Below are 26,947 nucleotides of genomic sequence, written 5' to 3'. Positions count from 1 at the left end.
TCTCCTTTCTCAGAAGTGCTTCTGTCCCAGCTTAAACCAAAGAACCCCAAAGCCCAGTTTCAAGTATGTTTTCGATTCATCCACAGCTTCTCCCTTCTTTATTATTGTGAAATTCACGTCATGAAAATAAATAATTTGCCCTTTCAGTTCCCATTGAGCTACTCCATTCAGGTTTTAGAGGAGAGTTTGATGGGATATTGGGGAGAAATCCTTCCCTGTGAGGGTGAGGAGGTCCTGGCACATCTTGTCCAGAGATTCTGTGGCTGTCTCATCCCTGGAAGTGTCCAAGGCCAGGATGGATGGGGCACAAATCCTATGACAACAGAAAGGGTTGTAAAGAGGCTGCCAGGGAAGTGGTGGAATCATCATCCCTGGAATTGCTCAAAAAAACCTGCGGATGTGGCACTTGAGGACGTGGTTTAGTGGTGAACATGGTGGTGGTGATGCCTGACGGTTGGACTTGATGATCTGAAAGGTCTTTCCTAAGCTTAACTCCCATCCAGGAGGGAGAGGGGATGGCACAACCTCCCTCCACTCCAGACAGAACAGCCCCTCCTGTGTGCCAGAAGCCAGGATTTTAGCTGGGATAAGTCAGCAGAGCCCAGACTCACACAGATTTATGCTAATCCATGTCACGAGCACATGGAATGTTGGGAACAGGGCTGTACCTATGCCCAGGCTGTACCTATGGCTGCATCAGTTCCCATCAGACCCACAAAGTAGTTTCTTAAGCACCATATCAGAGAATTCCAGAATCCCAGAATGTTTTGGGTCGTAAAGGACCTTAAAGATGGTCCAGCCTCACCTCTTGCCATGGGCAGGGACACCTTCCACTATCCCAGGGTGCTCCAAGCCCTGTCAGCTTGGCCTGGAACACTCCCAGGCATGGGGCATTCTCTGGGATAATGTTCACAGCTCAAACACAGGCAGCCATGGAGCCAAATGGTTATTGTTGGGAATAATGGACAAGGATCCTTGGTGCCAAATGCCAGGGAAATGAATAAGACGTGACTGGAGAAGGAGCCATGCAGAAGTAGGGCAGGGCTGTTCTGGAACAAACACCCTTGTTCCAGTTCACGGGGACACAACAACAACAACAACAACAACAACAACAACAACAACAAAACGAGAATGTCAGCACAGAATTCTTTCTTCCTTTATTTTGGAGCCCCTTCAGGCACTGAAAGGGGTTCTAAGATCTCCCTGGATCTCTCTTAGATCTCCTCCTTCTCTTTGTCAGTTCTGATGCAGATTGAGCCAAAGATCGGATACATCTTCACCCCACCTCCTCTCTGAAAAGGAGTTTAGGAAACAAGAGGGCTCATTCTCAATCTCCCTTACCCTTTCCTCCCTTTTACACCCCTGGCTTCCATCACAATCCCCCTACATGGATTCTGATTATTCTTTATCCTGGGATGATTTGGGTGGGAAGGAACTTTAAACATGACCCAGTTCCTTGCCATGCACTGGGAAACTTTCAACTATCCCAAGTCACTCCAACCTGGCCTGGAACACTTCTAGAGATGGAGCAGCCACAGCTTCTCTGGGCAACTCTTCCAGTGCCTCGCCACCCTCACAGGGAAGAATTACTTTCCAACATCCCGTCTAAACATATTTAAAGACAGTCTAGCACAGCCCCAGGCTGCGAGCTGGGCGATCCGCGACGGAAGCGGCCACGGGAGGACAGCAGTCACCAACCACCACCAACAGCGCTCGGCGGGACTGTGGCACTTTGAAATGGCAATTCTGGGGGGAAATCTCCCCTCGGGATGTGCCGAGAGGCGCTGGATTCCCGCCAGGACACACCGGGAGCAGCCGCGTTCCCCCGGCAGCGCCGCGGGCGCCCCGTGAGGCGCGGCCATGGCGGCGCGGGCGCGCGCGGGGCAGGGCGGGAGCGCCAAGATGGCCGCGCCCGCGTGAGGGGCCGCCGGTGCTGCTCCCCGCGCGTCCCGGTGCCCGCGGGAGCCGCCGGAGCGTCCCGGAAATAATGTGGATATCGGGGCCCCATGTCGGACCACTGTGACGAGAGGGCGACGATGATTGCGGCCGGCGACCTGCAGGAGTTCGCGCCGCGGGGCCGCGAGCAGAGCCGGCGGCACCCGAGCGCCCTGAGCCTGCAGCTGCGGCGGCTGCAGCCCGCGCCGGAGCTCTGCTCCTCCGACGGCGCCGCGGGGCTCGTGGGCTCCCTCCGAGAGGTCACCATCCACGACCGGCACCGGGTACGGGCCTGGCTGAGCCGGGGGTTGGGAGGGAAGGAAACTTAAAGCCCGTGCGGTTCCCGCCCGCCGCCGTGGGCTGGGGCAGCTTCCAGCAGAGAGAGTTGCTCCAAGCTTCTCCAGGCTGGCCTTGATTTCCAGGGATATGGGGCAGCCTGTGCCAGGGCCTCAGCACCCTTCCAGGGGAGAATTCCTTCCCAGTGCCCCATCTAACCCTGCCTCTGGCAGCAGGAAGCCATTTCCCCTTGTCTTGTCAGTGCAGACTCGTGTCCAAGTCCCACTCCAGCTCTCTTGGCGCCCCTTTGGGGTTTTAAGGTCTCCTTGGAGGCTTCTCTTCTCCAGGTGAACATCCCCAGCTCTGATGGAGATCGAGCCTAAGATTGGATCCATCCATATCCCAGCTCCTCTCTGAGAAGGAGTTTGGGAAGCAAGGGGTTTCACTCTAAATCTCAGAACTCTACAAAGGGTCTCCCTTACCCATTCCTCCCTGGCTTCCATCAAAATAAATCCAAATGGATCCTGATTGTCCTTTTCCGTGGAATGCCAGGGTTTTTTGGGTTGGAAGGGATCTTATGGATCGCCTCATTTCACCCCCTGCCATGATCAGGGACACCTTCCACTATCCCAGGGTGCTCCAAGCCCCGTCCATCCTGGCCTGGGACACTTCCAGGGACGGAGCAGCCACAACTTCTCTGTGCCAAACTCATCACACCCATGGCTCTTGTGGCTTTCCCTTGACAAACCTCTGTTTTCCAGGAAAGCTGGCAGCTGAGAAAGGGCATCAGTGATGTTGGGGAGGAGGTGGACTACGACGAGGAGCTGTACGTGGCCAGCAACGTGGTCATCTGGAGCAAGGGCAGCAGAAGCCAAGTGTCTGCCGTGTACAAGGCATTCACCGTCGACAGCCCCGTCCTGCAGGTACAGAAATGTGGGAAAGGGGCACTGAGAGAATGCACAAACCCTTCCCAGACAGGGAACACGGGAAGGTGGTATTTTGTGGGAGCAGCTCGTTCTGGAGAATTAATGATGCTGTGTTGGGTTTCAGGCCTTGTGGTGTGACTTCATTATCCCCCAGGAAAAGTCGGAAAAAGCTGATGGTGAGTGTCCTGCTTCTTGTGCTGCTGGGCAAATGCTCAGAGCTCGGCTCCCTTGGCTTGGAATCATGGAATTGTTTAGGTTGGGAAAGCCCTCAGAGACTGCCCAGTCCAGCTGTTGCCAAAACCACATCCCTAAGTGCCACATCCACGTGGCTTTTATAGCCCTGTGCCTGTGTCAGGGCTGGATACTCTTTGGGGGAAGAGATTTTCCCAATATCCACCCTGAATCTCTCCTGGTGCAGCTTGGGGCTGTTTCTTGTCATCCTGTTCCTTGTTCCCTGGAAGCAGAGCCTGACCCCCACCTGGCTGCAGCCTCCTGTCAGGGAGTTGTGCAGAGCCAGAAGGTCTCCCCTGAGCCTTCTTTTCTCCAGGCTGAGCTTTCTCAGCCAGTCCTTGTTTTCCAGCCCCTTCCCAGCTCCATTCCCTTCTCTGGACACACTCCAGGAGCTCATTCACCACCACTTGAAATGTCAGAATTTACTTTTTGTGTATAAGGGATGTCTGAAACGGAGTAAAACTTCACTGTGTAATTGTTTTGTTCCTTCCTTTCCAGTGCCAGGCAGTGAGGAAACACTGGAGAAATGTATCTGCATTTTGCAGAATTCCTGCATAAACGTGCACAGCATGGAGGGGAAGGATTACATCGCTGCTCTGCCTTTCCAGGTAACTTCTGCCACGCTTTTTGTCCACAACTGTAACATTTTTATCCACATTTATGTTTCCCTGCTCTGCATAAAAACCCTGGACATCTTATTTTCCTATAAGACATCATCAACACACCACATGGTTGATTTTTTTTATCCCACCATAAATCCATTTTTTTTTATAGGTTGCAAGTGTCTGGCCAAGCAAGTATGGGTTGTTATTTGAGCGCAGCAGTTCTTCCCATGAGGTGCCTCCAAGTCCACCCAGGTATGGGATGAGGAATGTGGGTGGTTTCCTGTTGGATAATCTAATAAGGAATGGAGGAGTTGGAGGGCAGTGGTGAAAGATCTGTGTGTTTCTGATGGGAAAAGGTAAAATTGGGTGGAAAAGGAGGAAGTTGTGTTTGGGCCGTTCCTGGAAGTGTTCAAGGACAGCTTGGATGGGGCTTGGAGCAACCTGGGATAGTGGAAGTGTCCCTGCCCATGGCAGGGGGGGGAATGGGATCATTTTAAGATCCCTTCCTACCCAAACCATTCTGGGATTTTATTGATGTGCTTCTTCCAGTCTTTTTATCCCATCCCAGTGACTCTGAATGAGCACACTCAAAGCTGAGTGTTAAAAACTGTTTGGGAGTGCTGGTCCTGGGAATAGGATCTGGGAAGCACCAGCCTGATTCCATTGAGGTTTGTCCGAGGAATTGATTCCAGGCTGTCATGGACAGCTGGGAGAGCCACTGAGGCATTGCCATTGAGACATTTTCTCTCAGCTGCAGGATCCCATTTCCTCTTTGGTGGGGATCCCATCCCATTCCCTGTAGGCTGAGGCTCCCAGCCCCTGTGGAAGCCCTCTGTGGATCCCAAAGGAAGCAGTTGGGCAATGCACTAATGAGCAGCTTTCATCCCCTCTTTTGGGTTTTCCCCTGGGATTCTCTAGTGCCCAGAAGAGCTGGGATTAGGAACAGAGATCCTGAAAAAGTCTACTCAGTGAATCCAGCAAGCTTTTTGAGATGAGATCTATGTGCCTGCTGTCACATTCCAGGCTCTGATTTGTGTGCCTTTTCCCTAGGGAGCCTCTGCCGACGATGTTCAGCATGCTGCACCCCCTGGATGAGATCGCCCCTCTGGTCTGCAAGTCTGGAGGTACATTGGATGTCACCAGAGTCCCTCGGGGTGGCAGCAAATCCCAGTGTGTCCCTGTAGCAAAAAATTCGGGAAGAGTCACTTCCAAGCATGCAGTTAGAGTGGCTGCATGAACAGGGAGGCTGCCCAGGGGAGAAACCCAGATTGTGGAAGGGAGAGAGTGTGAGAGATGCTCACAGTATCATTGTGGGGCTGATCTTTTGGGATGCATCCCTGTTTTCCAGGAGTGTTTGGGTCGTCCCGGGTGCAGTACGTGGCTGACCACACGCTGAGGATCGTGTTCCTCAGCGCTGACCCTTCCATTGTGATGACCTACGACACTGTGCAGAGCTTACACACAGTCTGGGCCCTCAGGAGAGTCAAGCCAGAGGTACACATTCCCTGGGGAATGAAGATCCCTGGAAAACAGCTCTGTTCATTTCTGTGCCCTTATGTGTGTTAGGAATGGCTGGGATTTGGGATTTGTTTCATTTATAAAAGTAAGATATCTAATGAGGCTGGTTCTTTTGGTTTTTAAGAAAATTTTTCCATGGATTTGCCTGGAGCAGGGGGATCATGGGGTGGTGATGGTCATGTATTATATTATTAATATATTATTCCATACATTGGACCAGAAGGCTTAGGAAAAGTGGAAAGTCACTTAGTGCCATGAAAACTTTGACAGTGAGGGTTGTGAGGCCCTGGCAGAGTTTCCCAGAGAATCTGTGGCTGCTCCATTCCTGGAAATGTCCCAGGTTGGACAGGGCTTGGGATAGGGGAGGGTGTTCCCATGGCAGAGGGTGGAACTGGCTGGGCACTAAGGTCTTTTCCAACCAAATCCTGTGATTTTGTGGAAAAAAAAAAAAAAAAAAAAAAAACCAAAAACCAAACATTGGAGCAGTTTCTGTGGGAGTAGAGGAGCAGGGTTAATGGGATTAACTCAGTAGGCTGAGCATGAATTTGTAACACGTAACTGATGGGAAAAGCTGTTGGAAAAGCCTCTCCCTGGCTGCCCTTGCCCACATGCCATCAGTTTTCCTTCCAGGAGCAGAGCCTGGTGCTGAAATTCCCAGATCAGGGGGGCACCCCCCAGCACATGGCCACCAGCAGCTCCCTGACCGCTCATCTCCGCAGCCTCTCCAAAGGAGACTCCCCTGGGGGCTCCCCTTTCCAGAACTACTCCTCCATCCACAGCCAGAGCAGATCCAGCTCCTCTCCCAACCTGCAATCCCGCTCTCCCACCATCTCCAACATGGCAGCTTTGAGGTGAGCACCCACAGCAAATCCCAAAGGATGGCACCCATGGAATAGCATGGACACGTTTTGCTCTTGATCTTTCCATGCAAGGCTCTGGTGCCTCTTGTGTTGCAGCACCTGAAATGTCCCTTGGAATGCCCTTCCTGTGCCATTATCCCAGTAGTACAGGAGGGTGGTGCCTGTGCCAGAGCCATGGAGTCTGTTCTGGCATGGATCAAGGAATGCCTGCAGGGTATTTGAGTCCCAGGATGTTTTGGGCTGGCTTCTCTAAAGAAATTGGAGGGAAGAGTTTGGAAGGGATTTTTGATGGAATGGACCATCTGAAATCTTTTGAAATCTCATCTGTTGGATTTGGACAGAGATGCCTGGAAAATAATTAGAGAATCATTTTCTTGTGCTAGAAAACTAAAGGACATCATCAATGAGCTTTTTGCTGCTTTAGCATTTGGTTGGGTTTTAAAGTCAGTGGATGGGCCCCCTGGGATTCTCCCTGATTTTGAGAATCCACTTTTGGGCCATATCCAGTGACTGATTCTATCCCAATTTCGAAGATCCACTTTTTGACTGCATCAATATCTGATTTTTCCGTGAGTTTGAAGATCTCTTTCTCATCCATACCCTTTCTCTGCCTGCAGCCGTTCCCATTCCCCAGCCCTGGGAGTCCATTCCTTCTCTGGAGTGCACAGGTTCAACCTTTCCAGCAGTGCCCAGTCCCCAAGGAGACCCAGCGTTACCCATTCCCCAAATTCCATTGCCAACGACTCCTTCCTCGTGCCGGAGACGGAGCCGATCGTTCCTGAGCTCTGCATCGACCACCTGTGGACAGAAACAGTCCCAAGCATGAGGTCAGCTGGTTTTCTTGGGATGAGAGTTGGGAAGCAGGAATTTAAGTGAAATCACTGCTTATTTGAGTGGTTTTTCTTCATTTGGAGCCATCTTGGAGTCTTCATGGACTTGCACTCCGTGATTTTTTTGGGAAATGATGTTCCCTTAGTGCCTGGCTCCCTTGCAGAGAACTGAGCACTCAGACCAGTTTTTCCTGGTGTGTTATTCCAGGCTTTCTGAATGTTTCATGGAGTCTCCAAAGCAAAGCACGTTCTAACCTGGTCCTTGGGCCTCTTTTCCAGAGAGAAGAATTCCCAGGCATCCAAAGTGTTCATTTCCACCGACCTTTGTGGGCAGAAATTCCTGTGCTTTTTAGTGGAATCCCAGCTCCAGCTGAGGTGAGCATTCCTTGGGGACAGGTGAACCAGGAGAAGCACTCCAGAAATTCCCAGCTGGAATCCATACATCAGGGGTTTTAATTAACTAGAAAATTAAAAATAAGTTGATTTATTTTGTGCAAAGCAGGGAAAAGGATGAAGGAACCACAAAACCCACAGATAATTCACTGCACTGTTGGAAGTCTGTGGTTTTTTTCTGTAACAGCACCCAAAACAAATCTTTTATGTTTCCTGTTCTCCCTAATCCCTAGGTGTGTAAAATTCCAAGAGAGCAACGATAAATCACAGCTGATCTTTGGATCTGTCACCAATATTCCAGCAAAGGATGCAGCTCCAGTGGAGGTATTGTTACCTGTGGAATGTCCTTGTCATGCAGCTGGTGCCTCCTTAATTAAGCACAAGGAGCTGAATGTGCTGCTTGATTATTCCAGGGAATTGACACACTGCTGGTTCTGGAAGGCAGTGGGAATCTGGTGCTTTATTCCGGAGTGGTTCGGGTAAGCGACGCCTTTTCCATCCCTAATTTATGAGCAGTGCTGGAAAGGGGAGCTCTGAAGCATCCATAGCATTAATGGGGCAGTTAAATAATTTTTGTGAGGGTTATTTTTAGAGAAAAACTTAACTTTGTTTCCCTTTTCCACCAAAAAGGTAGGAAAGGTTTTTATTCCTGGGCTTCCTGCTCCATCCCTGACAATGTCCAACCCAATGCCTCGGCCAAGCACTCCCTTGGATAGTGTCAGTACTCCATCCAAGCCTTTGAACAAGCATCTGGGACCCCTGGAAGAGGTAACAAATAAGGAAATATTCCTTTTTTTTGTAATGATCAATGTTTTTTTATCTTCTAAGGTGACTTTTGCAATTGAATCTTTCCTTCTTGTTCTGTAAATCCTCTGAATAAACTGTGTTTAAAGAAGATTTCTGTGGTGCTGCCCTGTTTATTTATTTCTGTTTGCCATAAAACTTCCAAGGCAGGGATTGGAAAGTTTTATAGTAATTTCCAAGATTCTTGTTAGTACCTCAAACCCAACAATTCTAGCTGTTCTTTGCTCAGATCCACTTTAATTCTGAATTCCACTTCAATTTGAACTCTAAACTGGGCTCATTTTTCCCACTTTCCAGAGCGTGCTTTTGTCACCAGTTCCGGAATTAAGGGATTCTTCCAAGCTCCACGACTCCCCCTACGTTGAGGACTGCACTTTCCAGCAGCTTGGGACTTTCATCCAAGCTCTGAGGGATCCTGTCCACAACAGAGTAACTTTAGTAGGTATTTCCCTGTCATTTGGGGCAACACTTTTCAGAACAAAGATTATTTCAAGATCATTCCAAGATTTCCAGTGTTTCACAGAGCTGGCGTCTGAATTCCACATTTTAATGTAGCAAAAGCCGGGATTTGGGAATATCTTTACCCACTAAGGAGTTCTGAATTGATAGAAAATTGTTCTGCCTGCACTTGCTGCATTTCCTGATTTATTTCCACTTTTGTTGGATTTTCCAGGAGCTCAGCAATAACACCATGGTTCGGATCAGTATTCCTGAAATCGCCACCTCGGAATTAGGTAGGATTCCAAAGCTTTGGGTGGCTTTTGCTTTGCTTGGGGAAGGGCTGAGGTGCCAGTTCAGACATGGCTGGTTTCAGTAATGAGCAAAAAAAGGAGTATTTTTCCTTATTTTTGTTCCAAATTGGAGGGTTTGTGCTCATCTCAGGGAAGAGCTGTTGGAGTTTTGTGGCTTTATTTTGAGTTGAAAGCAGGTCCAACCAGAGGAACCTGTGGAGAATTCCACCACTGGTGAAGCAAATCCCAGGAAACCAGAGCTGATGGATGGTTTCCTTCTTTTCCAACAGTGAAAAGATGCCTGCAGGGGCTGAAAGCCATCCTGCCCAAGGAAACAGCTGTGCAGATGTTGGTGAAGTGGTACAACGCCTACAACGCCCCAGGAGGGCCCAGCTACCACTCAGAGTGGAATTTATTTGTCACCTGTCTCATGAACATGATGGGGTACAACACTGAGAGGCTCTGCTGGACACGGAATGTGAGTAAATCCATTCTTCACTTCTAATTTTCAGGCCTGTTTTACTCTGTCTTTGTCATGAGGTACATTTACAGGGTGCTTATTATAAAAATAAATGATGAAGATTTGATTCCACCTCAACATGTAACACTGTATTAAATTTGGTTAATCCCATCCATATTAAATCAATTCTGAGTTTAAACACAGGTCACAACTCAGATTGTTGTTTCCTAAAGAGGATTTTGTATTTCTGGGGTTTGTTCAGCAAATCCAGAAGTACCTCAAGCCACATCATGTCCTACTTGGCTTGAGTTCAGATGTTGTGATTCACCTAGGAAACCTTGGTTCCAAAGAAATTGCAAGAAACCCTGGTTCCTAAGAAATCACAAAGAAACCTCTTTATTTAACTTTTCTATTTATTTCTTCTATTTTTATTTCTTTTTCTTTAATTTGTTGCAGCTTGATTTTGAAGGATCACTCTCCCCAGTCATTGCTCCAAAGAAGGCAAGGCCATCAGAAACTGGGTCAGATGAGGTAAGAAATGGTTCCCTCTGTTATATTTGGATTGGTTTTTAGGGAAAAAATTCCTCTGTAACAGTGCTTTGGAATTACCTTTCTGGAAATTATTTTCACCATGGATCCTCTGTCTTTCTTTCTGTTTCTTTGCTCTAGGACTGGGAATATCTCCTGAGCTCTGACTACCACAGGAATTTCGAGTCTCACCCCATTGCCAAAGCTCTGCGCCTGGACCCTCTGGAAGTTTCAGCTTCCAGGGATGACTTTTCCCAGAGCCTCAGTTTGGATTCCTCCACCCTCCTTTTCTCCCACATTCCTGCCATTTTCTTTGTTCTCCACCTCATCTATGAGGAGCTCAAACTGAACAGTCTGATGGGAGAAGGACTCCGCTCCCTCGTGGTTCTCCTGGTTCAGCTGGCCAGGTATTCCCACTGGAAAATTGTTTCTTTTGGTGGGATTGCCCAAATTTGAGCAAACTTGCCCTGTATTTGAAGGAAAAGAATATTTAAAACCTTTCCTGTTTGTTCCATGGCTCCAGATTCTCCCCCAGTAGCAGCAACTGCCCAAAGGTGGCATCTAGGAGGTTGGAATGTTTTTGTCCCAGTCTGTGACTCCCCTCTGTCTCATTCCAGGGATTTGAAACTGGAAGCTTACATGGATTATTACTACAGGGACTACCCAGCCCTTGTCAAAACTTCCAGGCAGACCTGCATAATTGACCAGGGTGAGTTTAAGCCTTTGGCTATTCTGTGATACTTGGGTATTCCCTTTGTTGTTAACATTATCCTCATTCTGGAGGATTATCCCCTACGTATTCCTTTGAGATAATTCTCCTTCCTTAAATAGATGCCTTGAGTTTTCCTTCCTGTCATAAAATCCCATCTGACACGGGGGATCTGTGACATTTTGTGGGGAGATGCTGGATTTTTGTTTTTGAAGGAAACGCTGGAGGAGTTGGGAATGGTGAGGAATTCTTGTGCCTTTTCCCTGAGCTCATGGTCTTTGCTGTTCATCTTAAGTCCAAACAGGTTTCATGCTACATCCTTCCTTTTTTTCTGCTGAGCCTCCAAGTATCTTCCAGTGGCTGAGTTCCTGCCTGAAGGGAGAGGGAGTGCAGCCTTATCCCTACTTACCAGGGATCTGTGAGAGGAGCAAACTGGTGGTACTGGTGAGTACTGGGGGACAGGGAATACAGGGAATGTGCCTCGTTCTGTCAGCACTGCCCTGTGGGCAGGGCTTGCTCCAGCTGCTGAATTTCCTGGGAGTGAAACATCCCTAAAGGAGGGTGAAATAATAGAGGGATTCATTTACTGGATGTATTGGAGCTGAGCAGCTTCACCACTTCTGTGTTTTTCTGTGGTTTGTGCAAAGTAATAATGGAACTTGGAATTATCTATATTTGGGGAATGAGAATTCCCCAGTTTTCTCCTTGGGCATGCCCCAACATCAGTATTTAGTCCTGTGAGTGCTGATGGTATCTCCTGGTCAGCATCACTTCCTGAGTCATTGATGGGAAAACCCTTCCAACTGGGAGCAGAGGTGTCAAGCCTGAGGTGCCTAAGGAGAAAAACAGGGAAGAAAAGCCAGGATCTATTTTCCTCCTCTCTCTGCCTGATCTGCCCTTGTAGAGCTCAGAGTTAAAAGATTTTCATAAAGCCAACAGAGTCATTTTACCTGGATATGATTTTTCCCAGAATTTTCAAAATGTAGTGACTGATCCCTTGGATTTTGCTGGCTGGACCCAACAGCTTTTCACTTGGAACCTTCACAAAATAGCCAAGATGTGGAGGAGACCAAGTGGAAAATGTGTGTGTCCTGCAAGAGAAATGAAATATGAGAAACACAAGAAGGATAACTGGGAACATGTTTTTCTGTTGGGAAGATATTTATCTTTTATCTCTGAAGCAATGAGGGAAAATTCAGTGCATTGTTTCAGGGTGGATTTTTTTCCCCTCCAAAATTTAAAGCTTCAAAGTTTGTTGTTGTTCAGTTGTTTCAATCTCCTTTTCCCCACAATACACCTGCACCATTTCTGAGGTAGTATTCCAGTTACTTCCTGCCTGTTTTTCTGGGAAGCAAAGGAATATCAGGAATATAACCCCAAATATATCAGGAATATAACCCCGAAATGATGTTTTTTGGTGTCTCTCCTCCCCAGAGTGTGGCTCTGTACATCCTTGGGGATGAGAGTGCTGTGCTGAATGAAGCCTCCCATTATTTGTACAAGATCACATCAGGTAAGGATGCTTTGACTCCATCCTGGGAGTGCCTTGAGCTTGGAAAACATGGAATTAACACAGCCTTGTCTTTCCTAGGCCAACGGAAGCAGCAGATGGAGCAGGATGACAATCGGTATGGAAACTTTTTTGGTGTTGTTCTGTTGAGTCTGTGACTTCCTGCTGACTTCTGGATGAGCTTTTATTGGCTTCTCCTTAATTTTCCAGGTGCAATTTCAAATCCAGCACTTCTGTTTCCAGCCTGGCTGAAAAATTGGTCCTTTGGATGACCAGTGTTGGTAAGAGCGGATCAACAACACTCCCAAATAACCACATGCTTGGATAACAGGAAACACTCTTTTTGTCTGGGATTGATAACACTTATTTAGGGGTTTTTTTTTCCTCCTTAATTTTTAAGGTTTCACCTTGAGGGATCTGGAATCTCTTCCCTTTGGCGTGGCTCTTCCCATCCGGGATGCCATCTACCAGTGCCGGGAGCAGCCGTCCTCGGACTGGCCGGAAGCCGTGTGCCTCCTCATCGGCCGCCAGGATTTGTCCAAGCAGGCCTGGGAAGGGAGCCTGCAGAAGGGGAAATCCGTGAGTATGGCCACAAAGGGATTTCCCAATCCCAGGGTTTGGGCACAGCAGGCAGCTCAGGGATTTCCAGCTTAATTCCCAAACTGAGGGCGACAAAATGGAGGATTTACACGTACAAGGGTTTTGGTGTGAAAAGCAACATCCAGTAGGGATGGGTAATCATGGATAGCTGGGAAAAAACTCAAGATAAATCACATTTTTAAATTTAGACAAAAGTTTTACCTCCAGAGCTGTTGGATTCCTCCTCCTCCTCCCATTCTTTGGTGCTTTCTCCAGAGGCTCTGCCATCAAGCCATGACAGAAGGAGAAGGAAGTGAGTATTTGTCAGAGGCTCATTGTGTTGGCATGGCTGGCATCCTCCTTTCCACTAGAAGAGCTGGATTTGGAAATACACTTGCCACATTTCTCTTTTTTTCCCCAAAAAAGGTTTTAGTTATTTGTATCCTGAGGTAAAATGATTAAAAAAACCAGTGTGATGTTTTTCTCTTCAACATTTTCTTCTGATAGTGGCTATCACCGGCATCCCAAGGAATTGTATCTCACTGAAAGCCCTTTGTTGAAAACCAAAATTGTTCTTTAGGCTGACATAAAACCCTATCATGGCAGAAGATTGGAGCCTTTTCCAAAGTCAGGAATTGGAATTGAAATCTGAAGTTCACCTTGCTCAAGATCCTTTTTTGCTGTCTCAACTTTGGAAGGGACAATAAAGTTATTCCAGTTCTCTGCAGCAAAGGCTTTATGACTAATTGCATATAAAAACTGTAATTAATTTGGCAGAAAGGTTAATTAACTCCAGGTCAGACCCCACCTGCCACCACACGAAAAATCCTTTTTGTTTACTGCTGGTGGAAGCTGTGCCCAACCGAAACCCTCACGAATCATCGAAAATGATGATAAATTTGATTTTATCACTGACTTTATAACAATGCCTCGAATTGATGTGACCTTAAAAGGCCAAAGTGAGCTTCAAACCCCAAATTGTTTGTCATTTCTCAGGAGGGCAGGGTGGAGTTTCCTGTTTCAGAACGGACGCTGCAGCTCTGGGTGGTGCAGTTGTGTGTTGAGATTGAGTGTGGATTTACCAGAAGAAATTGAGTTTCATTCATCAGCTCTTCATTTACTTGCCTTCCTGGGGCCACACGTTCCCTGAGAACCACGGGAAGATCTGTTCCCTTTGGGTCCTCTCATCACTTGTGTGATGTGAGCAAACAGGAGAGCAGAACTTTAGAAAAGCATTTCTTAAATCTCACATAGGAAAAGGGTTTTCCAAGAGTGCTCCTAAGCTTTGGTGCTTTTCTGGTCATGTGTAGAAGTTCCAAAACCATTCTGGTGCTGTGATGAATCCCAAGTCTTCTGATAGTGAGGAATTTTGGGATTTTCTGCTGTGCAGGCTGCTTTAATGGGTAATTTGCTTTTCAAGGTAGTTGTGGAGGGAATCCAAATTGATGTGTGAAAACATCAACACTTTGAAAAATAACACATGGTTTGGAGCAGAATCTGCAGAACAGCAGCTGAGGTTGGACTCATCACAAATTGGGATCATCACAGACTGGGCTGATGGAGTAGGCAGGGAAAGGAAAACCCTTTCCTACAATTGCTCCAAAACAAGGAAAGATTTTGAAAGGGCAAGAACTTCATCACACGTCACCTCCTCAATGCATTTGAGGTGTCATATCCTCTTGTCTTTAGTTATTTATCCCATTTGGTTGTGCAAAACGACTTGATTTCCATCTTTGGAAATCCTCCAGGCCTTTAAATTCCTGTGAGGAACATGGGAATGCTGTGACCCTCCATCAGTGTGTCCATCCCTTCTGTGTACAGACCCATCACATTGTGCTGGCTGAGTTCAGGCTGTGGTGCCTTCCTGGCACTTTTTCCCCCCTGGAATTGTCTCTTCCCTTTCCCTTGCAGTCCGTGGGCACGGTGCCGTCCTCGGACATTCCGTCGGCAGCCGAGTCGGAGGAGGATGAGGATGGCATGAACGACATGAACGAGGAGGTGATGTCCCTGATCTGGAGCGAGGACCTGCGGGTGCAGGAGGTGAGGAGGCTCCTGCAGAGCGCCCGGCCCGTCCGCGTCAACGTGGTGCAGATGCCAGAGGCCAGTGACCACGAGTACATCGAGGAGAAGGAAAACAGGTAGGGAGTCCTGGAAGCATGGAATGGCTTGGCTTGGCTTGGGTCTGGAAGGACCTTAAAGCTCATCTCATTCCAAGCGTGGCCATGGATACCTTCCACTATCCCTGATTGCTCCAAGCTCCATCCGATGTGGCCTTGGAAATTTCTCCATTTCCAGCTGTTTCTATTTCCCAGTATTTCGTTCAGCTGAAAGGTTGTGGGGATATTTTTGGAGGCTCAGAATCTAATTACAAGAAAAACCCATAATCCAAGTCTTTCAATTCCATTCCAAAGCACTGTTGGAATAGGGGGTTCTTGGGAAGGGCAAACAGCACACTGAGGTCTGTTGGGTTTGAAGGGATTTTGTAGCAGTTTGTTCTGCCCAAAAAATGTTAAATATAAGCAGGACCTACTCTGTAGAGACCAAACCATCCATGCCATGCCCAAAGCTGGAGAACCCTTTATGACAGGCTGGTCTTGAGACAGGGGACCTTGGAATTCCGCAGAAAGCACATTCACTGTCCCATGCCATTCCTTTGAAACCCGTGTCCAGTGGCCTTGATTATCCCTGTCCTGCTTTATTCAATTTGGGGGGAGTTAAAAACCTCTTCTTTAAAAACCAAATTGAAAAGCAAACCTGAGAACACCATTACCATGCAGCATTCATGGTTCTGAATCTGACCTAGGGAGCTGAGTAATCTAAGGAGTTTAGAAAGTGTTTCCAGACTAAGTCATAGAGAATTGTGGTCGGCATTCTTGGAAGCACCTTATCACCTCTGTACGTGAGTTATTACTCGGTGTTATCACCACTCATAGCAGGATCCCACAGGGCAACCACTTTTACTTGACTTTTTCCCCTCACCTCGCTTCCAGCACAGCTGGGAAGTGTCTGTGGAATGGATTTATTGAACCGGCTTTAAGGGAAAAATAGTGCCAGGTTCCAGCAGCTAAAAGGTATCTTGGAGATGAACCTTGTTAGGACCAAAGATTTGGTTCAAAAGGAGAAGGAAGGAGCCACAGTGAGGGGAAAATGGTTCTGTCCAGTGCCTGTTGTTTGTAGGTGTTTATATTTGGGAAATTTTTCCATGTCATTTTTGGATTCACCTCCCCACCAGGTTGCTGCAGCTGTGCCAGCGAACCATGGCACTCCCAGTTGGACGAGGAATGTTCACCCTGTTCTCCTACCATCCTGTGCCAACAGAGCAGCTGCCCATCCCTAAGCTGAACCTCACTGGTACGTTTGTCAGGGCTTCCTTCCCAGTCCATCCCAGAGCAGGATGGGCTTTCTTCCAGCTGTTATCCCACTACAGTAATTTTTACAGCATCTTCTCCACCAAGAATTTCACGGCTCAGGTGTGGGTTTTGTGAGGAAGCAGCTCCTTTGGGCTTTGAATCTGCCACCTGGAATGGTGGAAGATCCTTCTGGAATGGTCAGGGCCAGTGTTATCAAACACTGAAACCTTTTATTAGGTGCAGAAGGAGAGAGAAGTAGAAAAATGGCCTAAGCAGTCCTGGGGTCATACAGGATCCTGCAAAGGGCTGTCCTGACATTCCTGAACAGAGCTGTTCAGAGCTGTTCCCTCACTTGGCCCTGGATGAAGAGCTTGGCTTTTCCTGACCCTGTTACCCCCTCTCCCATGGCAGGCCGTGCCCCTCCGAGGAACACCACTGTGGATCTGAACAGCGGGAACATCGATGTTCCCCCCAACATGGCCTGCTGGGCCAGCTTCCACAACGGCGTGGCCGCCGGCCTGAAGATCGCTCCCGCTTCCCAGATCGACTCCGCCTGGATCGTCTACAACAAGCCCAAAATCGCCGAGCTGGCCAACGAGTACGCCGGCTTCCTCATGGCCCTGGGCCTCAGCGGGCACCTCACCAAGCTGTCCACCCTCAACATCCACGACTACCTGACCAAGGTGAGGAATTCTGGCGCATCCAAGAGGCAGGTCCCAGTGGGATTGGATTCTTTAGGCAAAAAAAGCAAGGAAGGTTTCTTTGAACTGCTGCTGCATTGGGAGTTTCTTGGTGTGGGAGAATGTCTGAGTTGCTTCGTTATGGTTGGGGTGCATGGTTTGGGTTGGGTTGGAAGGATCCTTTCTCAATGTGAGGAAAAAAAAGGACTGCTTTTTTGGAAGAAGTGATGGAGAGCTGGCTGTCCAGGGAGGGCATGGAGCCTCTGAATAAACTCCATTCCAAACCCACCTGGATGCCTTCCTGTGTCACCTGCTCTGAGTGAGCAGAGGGGATGGACTGGATGATCTCCAGAGGTCGCTCCCAATCCTAATTTCTGCAGAATGAGTAACCTCCATTTCCATCCTGCAGTGTTACCACCAGACCTCTCCACCCTGCACACAGCTCATTGGGATAAGCCAGTGGAACACTGGGACAGGGGTTTTCCCATTCCTCACTGGGAATGTGCCTCACTGCTCCTTGTCCCCTTGCCCAGGGCCACGAGATGACGAGCATCGGGCTCCTGCTCGGCGTCTCCGCTGCCAAGCTGGGCACCATGGACATGTCCATCACCCGCCTGCTGAGCATCCACATCCCTGCCCTGCTGCCTCCCACCTCCACGGAGCTGGATGTGCCCCACAACGTCCAGGTGGCTGCTGTGGTTGGGATAGGCCTGGTCTACCAGGGCACTGCCCACAGGCACACTGCTGAGGTGCTGCTGGCTGAGATAGGTGGGTGCCAACACTGGAAAAACAGGATGAGGGCTGGACACTGTGTGCACCAGGGAGTTGGGATTGTAACCTTGGCACCTTTTCCCACCACATTTTCTTCCCATTTTTCCAAACCTCATGGTCCCTCTTGGGAGCTTGTGCAGCATAAAAAGGAAAGTCACTGAACTTAGGAAAAGAAACATGGCAGCTTTGTTACTGTTCCTACTTATTCCACCTGGAAATTTGGTGTCCTAAATTCCCCTGTTTGGAATTTTAAGGGTTTTTAACCACTAGGCCTTAAGAACTGATGTGAGCAGCAGATTTGTGATCTCACTTGTGCTCTCATTCTGAGTTAATTTGTTTTTCTCCATGTTTACATGGGACTATACTTGGAGACTGTGTGGTTTATTAAACAGGGAATGGGATAAATTTTAAGGGTGAAATCGTTGTGTTTCTAGAAATTGGATATGTGCAATCCTTTTATAGCAATAGCATTTGGATTGGTTCGGGATCTTAAAGTATCCTCAGTTAAACTTGGCATTTTCACCATGGCTCTGAACTCCAACCATAACATTTAGGAGGGAGTTGCTATTTGGGAGTGGATGGATGAACTGCCAGCTCCTTGTCATTCCAATGAGGACTTCCCTAAGGAGGGACAGATAATTTTTTCTCCTTTCACTAGGAATTAAGCAATAAGCTGGAATTTTCAAAGGTGAATTTTGCTCATTTGGTTTCTCCAGGGCGTCCCCCCGGCCCAGAAATGGAATATTGCACAGACAGAGAGTCCTATTCCCTGGCATCAGGGCTGGCCTTGGGAATGGTGTGCCTTGGGGTAAGTCAGGAGACTCAATATCCACTGGGATGGCATTCCAAGAGCTGTTCCATACTTGGCTCCCTGCTGCCTGTGGGTTTTTCTCCTAGAGGAAGGCACTTCCATGTTTTCCTTCTTTCCCTTCCTTAGCATGGCAGTAACCTGATTGGGATGTCAGACCTCAACGTTCCCGAGCAGCTCTACCAGTACATGGTGGGGGGACACAGGAGATTCCAGGCAGGAATGCACAGGGAGAAGCACAAATCTCCCAGTTACCAAATCAAGGTACGTGGTGCCAGTGCTGCCTCATTTAAGCTGGAATTCTGGGAGGTGTCTCCATGACTTTGGGAGCATCATTCCCTTCCAAGTGAACCTGTGGGAAGTGTTCCCTGTGTTTTCCCAGGAAGGAGACACCATCAACGTGGATGTGACGTGTCCAGGTGCCACCCTTGCACTTGCCATGATCTACCTGAAGACCAACAACAGGTATTGATTGACCAGGGAATTCCTGCAGGGTTAAACTGCCCTGGTGTTGGCTCTGCTGAGGTTTGGAATTGCTGGAATGTGACCTGGAAACCCTTTTCTTTTGCCATGCCCTGCAGATCCATTGCTGACTGGCTCAAAGCACCAGACACCATGTATCTGCTGGACTTTGTCAAACCAGAATTCCTTTTGTTGAGGGTAAGATTTCCCTTGGGTTCCTTCCTCAATCCATTTAAATGATGTTTAGGAATTCCAGCCCAACATGCCCATCATCCAGAGCCCTTTGCTTCCCAGCCAAATTCACCCCTTCCAAGAATTCCTCCGTGTAGTGTGGCAGCTTCCTTATCATGGAGACAGAATTTGGGGAGAAATAGATGAATGACACAATTTATGGGGAATGTTACATTAAATTTTAGGTATATTTTTATAGCTTTTCCCAATTCCACAGATACATTTTCTCCCTTTTTCCAGACCCTGGCTCGATGCCTGATTTTGTGGGATGACATCCTGCCCAATTCCAAGTGGGTCAACAGCAATGTGCCTCAGGTGGGTGTTTGTTTATGTGTGGTGTGTTTGCTTCTCAATTTCACACCTCCCTGGATTGTTTTCTGTGTGGGTATTTCCATTGTCATGCCAGGAGCACAAGGAAATGAGCATTAACATGACGCAGGTGACTGTCCCCTGGGATGTATGGATTTAGGAGCACCAGGACTGGAAAGGAGATGATTGAGGAGAGATGGGATTATTCCAGACACAAAATGATGTCAGGGAAAGAAGGGATTCAACTTTTCCCTGCATTGCCAGGTCCAAAACTGCTGCATGGAGTTGAGCATTAGGAGTAACTTCCCAGCAGTGGAATCAGTGATATTCCAAGATATTGTATGGAATTTTTAAGAGCTCAATACATATGAGAACTACAGGATGGTGATGGTCTCTGTTGGGGGAAGAAACAGCTTTTCCTTCCCTTAGACCTGTTTGGTATCACTTATGAACTCTTGGTGGCCAAAGTTTCAATGAGCCATCAGTTTTCCCTTGGATTTATTTTCCTTCCTTGCTTTTTACAGATCATAAGAGAGAACATTATCTCTCTTCATGCAACAGAGCTGCCTTCCTCTGAAGACCTGAGCTTGGAAACACTGGCGTGAGTAACATCCCAAAAATCTCCTCCCAGGGAATTTTACTGTCCTGTAAAGGGGAGTTTTGTTATATGGGATATCCTATAAAGGATGAGTCTTCCCTTTTATTTTTAAGGGATGAAGGGGTTTGTGCTGTGTATTCAGATGAGGAGAAGAGGAGCATTTAGTCATTTCCCGTTTGTGTTGTTCCTTAGGCAAGCTCACGTCTACATCATCGCCGGAGCGTGTTTATCCCTGGGATTTCGTTTTGCCGGCTCAGAAAATCTGGCAGCATTTCAGTGCCTGGTAAGAGGAGGGTTATTTGATTCCATTCACTTCCCAGGGAGCTGTCACTCACCTTTTGGATCCATATTCACTGGGCATTCCTTTTCTTTCTAGTACAAATATGCCACGGATTTCCTGAAGTGCTTGTCGGCTCCAACGGCGTCCATAGTAAGTTTTTCCGAGCAAAAAGATGGCTTTGTGTGACCCTCAGCAAAAGTTCAATGGGAACAAACCCAGCCCTTTTAATTTCCTGGATTACACATGATCTATAGGATGTGGCAGAGCTGCAAATCATTGAAGGACTTTGCTGGCTCTCCCTCCTTCTGGGGAATGTGGTTTTCAAGCGCTGGGGTAGAAAGTGGTGGATCATCCCACCTGGAATGTGCTGTTGGCCATGGAATTGTGATGAAACCTTTCTGTTGTGCTTGAAGACGGGTCACTATAACCTGGAAACGTGCCTGAGTGTCCTTCTCCTGGCCTTGGCCATGGTGATGGCTGGCTCTGGGAACCTCAAAGTGCTCCAGCTTTGCCGTTTCATGCACAAGAAGACGGGGGGAGAGATGAACTATGGCTTCCACCTGGCTCACCACATGGCTTTGGGGCTCCTCTTCCTGGGAGGAGGAAGGTAATGGGCCTTTTCCAAAGGCAGATCTCTGCCCTTATTTCCATTTCCTCTATTTCTCTGTTTTTATTATATGGATGCATAAATGCGCCTTCTGTTGGCAGAGGGAGTCATGTTGTCTTCATGCACTTTTGGAAATTCCTTTCCTCATCCCACCAAAATATTTTGGCCTCCTGTGTTTTTTAGAAGGAAAACTAAAGGACAATGTTGTCTTTTTCCTACAGATATTCTCTGAGTACCTCCAACTCCTCCATTGCTGCTCTTCTCTGTGCTCTGTACCCTCACTTCCCTGTTCACAGCACGGACAATCGGTAAGGCTTTCGTGGGGATTCCATTTCCTTTGGCTGAACCATCTTCTTACAAAAGACAAGTGATGGACTTTTACCAAAAATCTCCATTAAAAAAAAAAGTGGGAAATGGAAGAAGTAAGTGACAGTGGTAGGGATCTTTGGGCAGTGAGGAAACACCAGCTCTGCTGTGATGAGGCTGCTCCAGTTTGCTCAGCTGGAAAGATTTCCCTGGAAGATCTGTCCATTTATGACCCTTAATTACTTTTGGTTCTGCTCCATTAAGCCCTGTTCTGTTAATTAACCAATACCACGGCTACACGAGCTGTATTTGGGTGTGGAGCAGGAATTGGGTGTCTGGGACCATTCCTAGCCCGTGCTGAGCTCCTGGTTGCCACCCCAGGTACCACCTGCAGGCTCTGCGTCACCTGTACGTGCTGGCGGCCGAGCCCAGGCTCCTCACTCCCGTGGACGTGGACACCAACTCCCCCTGCTACGCCCTCATAGAGGTCACCTACAAGGTAATGTGACTGGGAGGCCCTGAGGAGCTGTGGGATGGCCAAACACTCGGATTTATCCCAGTTTTCATTGCAGTGGCCTCCAGTCTTGGGTTTGGTTTCAAGCTGTGGTGGAGACGAGTTGAATTCTGCCCAAATGAGTGAAGGGTTGGGCTGAACCCACTCACACCTCAGGTGTGCTTTGGTGGCGCCTGGAGAGCAGAAGGGAGGACAGGGAGAGTCACCAGAGTCTTCAAGGGTGTCCTGACTGACCCATGTTCTTCTCCCTCTTCAGAAGAATTTCCAAAGGCTCAGAGGTGGCTGGAAGCATTTGTGGTTTTCCAAGCCTTCTCCTAATTCTGAGATGAGCAACTTGGTGTTTCTCCTTGGTGCTTCCATCAGGTGTCCTTCAGGGAAGAGTCCTTTCTGTGGGATTTATTTTATATGGGAGAAGCTCAGAACTGATTTCTTGGATTTTTTAGGGGGAAGAAGTGCATCTCTGTGATTCTGACAAAGAGTTCTCCATGTTCCCATTACAGCTTGCTTCCCAAACCTTCACGTTTCAGCCTTGCCCAGCATTAGGTGTTGGTCCCTCCATCCATGGAAAATACAGCTTGGGTAGTCTGTGTTTCCTGACATGAGTCCTGTGTTTACTTAGGAACAGAACCCCCTGCCTGCTGCCAGGGCAATTGTTCCCCACAAGGTTCCCTTTTCCTTCCTTTTCCCATGGAAATGAGCTTTTCCAACCCATGGCTGTTGTGATGTTTTGCAGGGCACGCAGTGGTACGGGGAGGCCACCGAGGAGCTGATGGCACCCACGCTTCTCCCAGAGCTCCACTTACTGAAGCAGGTAGAGGAAATCTCTTTTTAATGGAAAATCACCTGGATTTTGTGTCACAAATCTCAAGAGCTGAGATCTGATGGGTTTTGATTCCTTAGCCTGACTCTGGATGACATTGTCCCATTATGATTCCAAAGAAAATTCTCTGTCTTGATCAAGATCTTCCAAGATCTGATGCAGCAGGGAATTCCCTGTAGGAGACACAAACCTCCTCCTGAATTTTCTGTGTGGGCAACACTATAAACCAGCCCTGAAAAAAAAAAGTAAAAGCCTCTTAATTCAATGATTCTGGTTATATTTAGTAATAAAATGTTTCTATTGACAGATCAGAGTGAAGGGCCCCCGGTACTGGGAATTATTAATAGATTTAAGCAAGGGAACGACTCATCTCCAGTAAGTGTTTTTAACGCTCAACTGAATCATGACCTCGTAGTAATCGTATTTCATGGTTTTTTTTAAACCCTCCCACAGCTCTGGGTTTCATCAAGTCACTGTTGTGCATCTGACAGCACTTTAGGGGTAAAGGAAGAAACTGCAGAGTTGGGTTTCACCCATTGAGGTGAATAATTCATGCAAAAAAACAGGTCGGGGAAAACCTGATAGTAAAACCCGCAGAGACTGGCAGTGGGATGGAGGCACCAGAGAGCAGCTACTACTCATGGTTTTGGTTTGGTTTTGAGTGGTGGTGATATCACATTTCCCAGACTGTTGGGGACTGTTACAAAGCCCTGTGAAGTGCTTTTTCTCGTGTCACCCCATGTCACAAAAGTGCCACCCGCCCTCGTGACGCACTCGAAAGGTGGCGGGCAGCTGTGGGAACCAGAGATTTTATCGGAACACAGGATCTGGGGTGGGGGTGTGGAAATCATTCTCATCTTTGCACTCCCAGTGAAGGGTGGGAGAAACCAGCTCAATCTTTGCTCAGCAGTGGGGTGCTTTTAGGTCATTTACTTGCCCTTGATCAATCCCAGAATCATTTAGGTTGGAGAAGACCTCCAAGATAATGAGTCTAATCGTTGATTGCCCCCTTGTCAAGTGGAAGGATTAAATTAAGCTCAGTCCATTAGTACAGCATGGGTTGGGAGGGATTTAAGGATCACCCAGTGCCACCCTGCCATGGGTAGGGACACCTTCCACTACCCCAGGTTGCTCCATCCAACCTGGCCTGGAACACTTCTATGGATGGGGCAGCCAGAGCTTCTCTGGGAAACCTGTGCCAGGGCCTCCCCACCCTCACAGGGAAGAATTCCTTCCCAATATCCAGCCTGAATTTCCTCCTGATTCCATAAATCAGCCCCATTGTGCCATTCCAGGTCGATCCTTTCCAAGGGTGGCATCCTGTACGTGAAGCTCCGGGCTGGGCAGCTCTCCTACAAGGAGGATCCCATGGGATGGCGCAGCCTCCTGGCGCAGACCGTCACCCACCGCAGCTCCGAAGCGCGCGCCTTCAAGGTACTGCTCCCAGGGTGCTTCCTGCCAGGAACGCTGCTGAGGGAGGGAATTCTGGTGGCTTTCACAGGAATTCTTGTGTAGGTGCATCTGCATGGGCAGACATGAGTGTTGGACACGTCCTGCCCATGAAGTGCTTGATCGTGGAATCATTTAGGGCGGAAAAGTCCTCCAGGGTCATGGAGTCCAACCTTTACATGATTGAATCCAAATTTTAGATCATGGAATCCAGCCTTCAGATCGTGGAATCCAACTTTTAGATTGCATCCAGCCTTTAGATCATTGAATCAAAATTTTAGATCACTGAGTCCAGACTTTCAATCATCTAGTCTAGCCTTTAAATTGAGTCCAGCTTTTAGATCATTGAGTCCAACCTTTAGACATTGATTCCAACTTTTGGCATGGGTTCCAGTTTTCTCCCCTGTGTTCTGGACGCTTTGGAAATCAGTTGTTGCTACCTTTGTGCACAAATTCAAAAAGTTCGCTTTAGGAATGTGTTTCAATCCTTTTTTTTTTTTCCAGCCAGAAGCAATTTCCGCTTTCACTTCCGATCCCGCTCTCTTTTCCTTCGCCGATTATTTTTGCAAACCGACTATGGACATGGGCCAGGTAGGATGTGTTGGTGTGGACCAGCACTTACTCCATGGATAAAAAGTTGGGAAAACCTGCCTTAAACTCTAGAGCAGAATTTAGCCCTGCAACCAGCAGGAGCAGGGAATATCCTGCAGGATGTTGTGTAATACGAGGATGATCCTCTGATTCCTGTTGGTTGATATCGGGATTTTTTGTCTCATTCCTTGAGGAATGTGTTTAACAAATCCAGAGAGCCATGAAGCATTTAGGGGAAGTCACAGAAGGTGCTTTATATGGAATTTCTTTAAAAATTATTTAAGGGAAGGCATAAAACCCAGTTTAATTATCCCAAGGATGAAGTCAAGTGGTATCATTAATTATCCCAAATTCCTATGATGCCACTGCATGGATTAACTTCAGTCAATTAATTCCAGGCAGGGACCTGGAATAAATTGTGCCTGACGCCTGTCTTTCTTCAGAAACAGGAAATCCTGGATCTTTTCTCCTCCATCCTTTACGAGTGCGTGACCCAGGAGAATCCAGAGATGCTGCCCACCTACATTGCCATCGACCAGGTAGGAAACTCCTGTTCCTGGTGGAAGCAACACTTTTCTCCACTTTTTGGGGGGCACACAGTGGCCATTCCTCACTTTTCCAGAAGAGTGAGGGCAGGGGTTGAGGAGTCATTTACTTGTTTCATTCCTGCTCCAATTCCCACTACCAGGCCGTGAGGAGGCTGGAAAGGAGGGAAATGTCCGAGACCTTTGAGCTGTGGCAGATGAAGCTGGTGCTGGAATTCTTCAGCTCCCGGAGCCACCGGGAGAGGATGAGCAGGAATCCAACCCGAGGGCTCTTCATGAACTCGGAATTCCTGCCAGTGATGAAGTGCACCATAGATAACACCTTGGATCAGTGGCTTCAAGGTAAGGAGGAATTTCAATCCAAGAATCCTGAAATGGTTTGGGTGGGAAGGGACCTTAAAGACCATCTCATTCCACCCCCTGTTGCTCACCTGGTTCTTGTCTTGTTGATTGTTCTTGTCTTGTCCATGTTGATTGTTGCCTCAAAATTGTGGAAAACTGATGAGGGAAGGGAGGGCATTTTCAGTGCAGTGTGGAACATTCCCTGGAGAATTGTGTTTGCCTGGAGTGATGGGGGTTTTTAGCAGGGAAGGTGATGTTTCCCGGGGAAAATTCCTTCCTCATCTTGGACAGGGAGAATTTTCCCAGAGCAAAAGCAAACAGTTACCACAGCAGGGTGGCCATGGCAGAAGGAAGGAGGTGGGAAAACAACCTCCCAGCCCACCTTCTGTGGGGAATGGAGACTTCGGTGGGATCTATCTGTGGAAATCCTGCTTCCCAAATGTCACCAAGGGTATTCCTTGTGCCTTGCAGCCGGAGGGGACGTGTCCCTGCATTCCTACCTGAGCGGGCAGGCTCCAGAGGAATCCCAGCTGAGCATGCTGGCGTGCTTCCTGATCTACCACTCTGTGCCCACACCGGGGCAGCTGGCAGCTGGAGGCCTGGAAGGTGAGTCTGGAACTGGGATTTGGGGAAATCCTGGATCCTTCACTGGGCAGCTTCTCCTTGCTCTCCAGCAGCCTGAGAATACACCAGTCCTGAGGTTACTGAGGGAAAAGAAAGGCAGCTGGACCTTAATTTTGGGAGCTCTGTTCCTTGCTTAGGGCTGGGGCAGAAATGTCACCACATCCATGAGGGATCAGGGGCCTATCCCAGGAATCCTATGCTGGCCTCAAATTCCTGTGTCTGGGCATGGAAGATTCCAGTTACCTGTTACAAATCCCTTTCTGGCTGTTCTTTTCCTCTGTGTTCTCCTTCTTCCTGGATTTGGGATCTCTTTTCAAAGAGATTTGAGGTCTCCTGTAGAATTTCACTTTCCAACCAGCACACAACAGACGGATCCATGGGATGACACCTCCAGAGCTCTCTGGAGCTTCCCCCTCCAATTTTGTGCAAATCTTTGCTCATTTTTACACCCTTTTCCTTTGCTTTGGATGTTTTTAGGGAGCAGGAACTTCTCGGAGCTGCTGCTGAAGCTGAGGAGGCTGCACGTGCCCGTGCGGGCGCTGCTGCGCCTGGCCCCGCTGCTCCTCGGGAATCCCCAGGCCATGGTGCTGTAGTCCCACCAGGCTTCCCAAAAATCTCCCTCTTTTTGTACCTTCCCAAACAGCAGACTCGCTCCCAGCTGTGGCAACCACGACCAGGAGTTATTTATAAATTGTTATGAGGAATTAAAAAAAAAAAAAAAGAGCTATAAAAGTGAGGTCATAATAAATTTACTTTTGTAACGAA

At 48.1% G+C, this 26,947-nt stretch overlaps 1 protein-coding gene across 1 annotated transcript; it reads left to right on the top strand.

Moving 5' to 3' along the window:
• Positions 1-1,995: 1,995 nt before the first annotated feature.
• Positions 1,996-26,947, top strand: ANAPC1 (anaphase promoting complex subunit 1). Its single transcript, XM_059467921.1, has 47 exons — positions 1,996-2,219; positions 2,973-3,134; positions 3,262-3,313; positions 3,867-3,976; positions 4,143-4,225; positions 5,024-5,097; positions 5,322-5,467; positions 6,122-6,342; positions 6,969-7,178; positions 7,461-7,556; positions 7,808-7,898; positions 7,988-8,053; positions 8,205-8,342; positions 8,676-8,816; positions 9,052-9,112; positions 9,400-9,587; positions 10,026-10,100; positions 10,239-10,504; positions 10,715-10,806; positions 11,102-11,250; positions 12,241-12,319; positions 12,398-12,434; positions 12,527-12,597; positions 12,717-12,895; positions 14,807-15,033; positions 16,128-16,246; positions 16,657-16,928; positions 17,459-17,693; positions 18,413-18,504; positions 18,634-18,768; positions 18,887-18,969; positions 19,086-19,164; positions 19,438-19,512; positions 20,031-20,107; positions 20,297-20,387; positions 20,481-20,534; positions 20,798-20,991; positions 21,213-21,299; positions 21,679-21,796; positions 22,545-22,622; positions 22,939-23,006; positions 23,927-24,065; positions 24,585-24,671; positions 25,115-25,210; positions 25,360-25,558; positions 26,030-26,164; positions 26,660-26,947. Exons 1-47 carry the CDS (start codon positions 2,007-2,009, stop codon positions 26,773-26,775), a joined length of 5,856 nt encoding a protein of 1,951 aa, XP_059323904.1. The 5' UTR covers positions 1,996-2,006; the 3' UTR covers positions 26,776-26,947.

This window comes from Ammospiza nelsoni, chromosome 3 (genome assembly GCF_027579445.1).
Source record: "Ammospiza nelsoni isolate bAmmNel1 chromosome 3, bAmmNel1.pri, whole genome shotgun sequence".
In the NCBI taxonomy this organism is placed as follows: domain Eukaryota; kingdom Metazoa; phylum Chordata; class Aves; order Passeriformes; family Passerellidae; genus Ammospiza; species Ammospiza nelsoni.
The sequence above is the reverse complement of the archived record's forward strand: the minus strand, read 5'-3'. Positions and strand labels throughout refer to the sequence as shown.

Bases quoted from the DNA above. Each gene is read 5' to 3' on its own strand.
- ANAPC1 (XM_059467921.1), top strand. From the start codon at position 2,007: ATGTCGGACCACTGTGACGAGAGGGCGACGATGATTGCGGCCGGCGAC. The intron at 21,797-22,544 runs GTAATGTGACTG...GATGTTTTGCAG, and splicing joins TCATAGAGGTCACCTACAAG to GGCACGCAGTGGTACGGGGA. The intron at 22,623-22,938 runs GTAGAGGAAATC...TTCTATTGACAG, and splicing joins AGCTCCACTTACTGAAGCAG to ATCAGAGTGAAGGGCCCCCG.